The following is a 3,828-nucleotide window of genomic DNA, read 5'->3' as shown; positions in this document are numbered from 1 at the left end:
GGGGAGGGCCGCGGCGGGGGCCGGCCCGGGCTGCACCCGCCGCCGCTGAGCCGGGAGGAGAAGCGCCGGCGGCGCCGCGCCACGGCCAAGTACCGCTCGGCCCACGCCACGCGTGAGCGGATCCGCGTGGAGGCCTTCAACCTGGCCTTCGCCGAGCTGCGCAAGCTGCTGCCCACCCTGCCCCCCGACAAGAAGCTCTCCAAGATCGAGATCCTGCGCCTCGCCATCTGCTACATCTCCTATCTCAACCACGTGCTGGACGTGTAGCGCCCGGCGGACGCCCGCAGCCCCGGGACCCCCAGTCCCGTCGGCCCGGGTCCGGCCGCGGCGGGCAGCGCCTTCCCCGGGGCGGGCGGGGGTCCCGCTGCTTGTGCTCCCCCCGCAGGGCTCCCGCCCGGCCGAGAGCCCGCTTTGCGAAGAGAAGCGTAAAACCGGATTGTCTCTTCAGGCTGTCAAGTGCCCCTTTATATATATCCAAAAACATCTACTTGTGACCTTAAACGTGTGACCCATGGGTGCAGTTAAAAATAACTATTTTTTATTTATGGTAGAAGGAGTTGACAATTTATTTTTTTCAAGATTTATTTATTTTTCAGAGTGGTGGCAATTTTACTTTGGATACTTTGTGCCAATTGGTTTCTATAGTCGGGTGTTTACACTTTCTCCTGTGGAATATTATGTTTGACTTTATGAGTGTTTGTTGGGATCAATACAGTGTTCATTTTATTTTCTTTATAATTTATTTTTCCCCTCCAATTATATTGCACTTGTGTACCACAAACCTCCCCTCCCTCCTTGTTTATAAGTATATTTTATATATATCAAGGCATTTGTTCTTGACCGTTTTTCTTTCTTTCCTTGTGTGGGATCAACAACCACTAGCACTTAACTAGGAGAGGTTTTTTTTAAAAAACTTGTTGTTATTCTGATCTATAGTTGCGTCTGAAAAGTACTTTGCAAATCGTTTATAAGGGAAGTAGTTTCTTTGTGGGTGTATATGTGCGTGTGTGTACACATGCATGTGTGTGGGAGTGAGCGTGGGTGTGTATGTGTGTGGTATATTTTTAGGAAAGGACATTTTTTCCTAAAAAAAAAAGAAAAAAAAAGAAAGAAAAGTAAATCCAGGACTGCTTTCCTTTGTGACAACCAAAAAGATTCTATAACCTGAAAATGTTTCATGTTCTTTGCTGTGAATCTCTTAAAACAAGAAGCGCATTTTAGGGAACAAAAGAGAAAAAGAAAAAAACCACATCTGCTATCCAAAGATTTTAGTCTTTTTCAGGGTTTTTTTGTGTGTCTATGTTGCTTTATATAATGCAATATTTTGTAGTGAAAATAGATAAATCTGGTTTCTATCTGATGCGTTTTTCATATCTCTCATGAATGGTGAGCTGTTTTGCATATAAATAAAAGTATCAAATAAAAGCTGTTTTTTCCTAATTATTCTTCCCTGTTGGTCCTTCTGTAAGACAGGCATGAGATGTCCTTATGAATAAGGATTGCAAAGGCTTCTCAAGTCGGGCGTGGGAAGCTTCAACAGGTTACCTGCCTCTTCCTAGGGAGATTCGGACTGCAGTCCCTCCATCACAGCTCCCCTGCTCCAGCTGCTCTCAGCTGGCTGCCCTGCCCAACTGCAAGGGAGACACAGAACCTTTGCTGTCACTTTCTCCCAGTCTCATCATGACTGGCATCTGGTCACATGTTACAAAGTTCAAGTTGTACAGTCCAATCCAATGCTTGCAAGCACCTGTTTTTCTTCCTCACTCCTTGAAATATCTGGCTTTGCCGCTCAAATATATGTGTTGCATCCTGCCTGAGTGCACTGGGTTTTCTTTTCTTGTTTAAATTCAGCTTTGATCCCTCTCTGGCCAGGTCTTATTCTCCTGAAACTGAAGAAAAATCTTGTGCCCTTTCCCTACTTTAGAAAACCTCAACATAATCTTTCATACAAGGCTTCAATTGCCAAATCTTGTCATTTAAAACATGGAACAGATACAGACTCAATGGCAGACAGGTTATTACCTGAGTAATGTGAGACTGTCTCATTTATTAAACCCTTATTATTAAACCCTTATTATTAAACCCTTTCCTCATTTACCACAAGGGGTTAATTTTACCTGTAATTTGAATACTGCCATTGACTCTGGTGGCATCATCCATTCTTGCTGGAGAGATAAAACCCTCCCCTCTACCCCATTTTTATGGCTGACACTTTGCACAGCGATTTAATTAAGTGTGGTCTTGACCAGCTGAAAAGCTCCATGCAGAAAACCTGTCAGAGAGACTGTTAATTCCATTTCCTACAAATACATGCTTGCCATGTCCCAAGGGAGCACACACTGGTTTGGTAGCTCAATGGACAGGTTTCATATCCTGCATTTCAGGGTTGAAATAACTCCACCAACTTTGAAGTTGGCTTCCTTTGGGACAGGTTTGTTTCTTAGGTTCAATATCAGGGCGCTGTGTTGAGTTTGATGTAATTGCCTGAGTGATATTATAAATCCTGTCATCCAAAAAGCCTTTATACTACCAGCATTTGGGAGGACTTTGTTAATGAAAAGATAAACATATTATTTCCTTCTTGACCATTGGGAATGCATGTTTTAGGGGAAGGGAGTGCTCTGCCACACCTGACTGTAAAGTAAGATGGCTGCAGTCACTGGCAGTTGTAGGTGTCAACCCCACATTCCCCCTGGCCTCACTTCCCCGTGTGGGGGTCTCACACACGTCAGAGGCACAGGTTGAGATAATGCTTGAGTCTCAGATTCCCAGCCACGTGATCCGGTGCCCAAGTGACAAGTCAGAAAGACTGCTGTGTTGTGAGCAAAGAAGAGCACAGCATGGAGAAGTGGAAGGGCTCAGGAAGTCACAAAATCTTGTGGGCTATTCTATTCTTACCATCCCTGAGACAACAGAGAGCCTGATTGTGCTCAGACACAGAGCAGCAAGGGCTTTGCTTTTGGTGGTATCCAAAGGGTCAGATCTCAAGTTTAACCTGCCAAAGGGTCAAAGCACTTGACTTGAAGAGATGTGCTTTTCTTTCCAAGTTTTATCTGATGAAAGAAATTGCTTTTTCCTACAAGTCCTGTCTCAATTCCAGACGCTCAACACCTTGTTTAAATCCTGTCCCCACCATAACATCATCCCAACTACTTCTGTTTTTCCTGCTGGCACCAAGAAGGAAACTCATTCTCATTTAGCAGTTGATGAGTGTTGAAAACAGAATGTAGGTTTTGCTCCCACTTTCCACACTTTTTTTCTTATTCTTAAGAAGCTGAGTAGTATGCACAAGTTACAAGGCCCATGCAAAAAACAAAGCTGCATGGCTAAGTGCTCAGAAGTCTGGATTTATGAAGACTGGGTAAACAAATTTAACTCTATCTCATTGCAAGTCTGGGTTAGATAGCAATAAAGTCTAATTATATAATCAAAGCTTGCCTATGTCTATGTTCACTCAGCAATAAAGGAATAAATGACCTTGAATGACAATACTATAGGAGGAATGGGGTTGGAACTGCTGAATGGAAGTTTATATCACACTCAGCCATTACAACAATTGGAAGGGAATACACACAGTTAATATTTCCTGGTATTTTAGCAACATTCAGATACCTTTCTTTCACAACTGAAGAGGAGCTCATCCTACAAACCACGAAAGAAAGTGCATTCAAAGACAGAGAAGGCAGAGCACTACCTCTGGACCTTTAGCTGACTCTAAAAGAGGGACTTTAGGCCTGAACTGAATACAATATATAAAACATTTAGAACATTATATAGAATATATAACATTGAATGGAAACCTCCATTCACAGAGCATTAGATTTAATA

The 3,828-nt window shown here is 43.4% G+C and overlaps 1 protein-coding gene across 1 annotated transcript in view; it reads left to right on the top strand.

Moving 5' to 3' along the window:
• NHLH2 (nescient helix-loop-helix 2) overlaps nucleotides 1–1,314 on the top strand; it is a 3,924-nt gene extending 2,610 nt beyond the window's left edge. Inside the window, exon 3 of the mRNA XM_039718008.1 lies at nucleotides 1–1,314. This exon is cut by the window's left edge and continues 206 nt beyond it. Within this exon, the coding sequence (XP_039573942.1) occupies nucleotides 1–267 (267 nt within the window). The 3' untranslated portion in view covers nucleotides 268–1,314.
• The last annotated feature ends 2,514 nt before the right edge of the window (nucleotides 1,315–3,828 follow it).

Source organism: Passer montanus, unplaced genomic scaffold (assembly GCF_014805655.1).
Source record: "Passer montanus isolate IOZ18808 unplaced genomic scaffold, ASM1480565v1 scaffold39, whole genome shotgun sequence".
NCBI classification, from domain to species: domain Eukaryota; kingdom Metazoa; phylum Chordata; class Aves; order Passeriformes; family Passeridae; genus Passer; species Passer montanus.
Note: the sequence above shows the minus strand (reverse complement) of the source record. Positions and strands in the feature narration are given on the sequence as shown.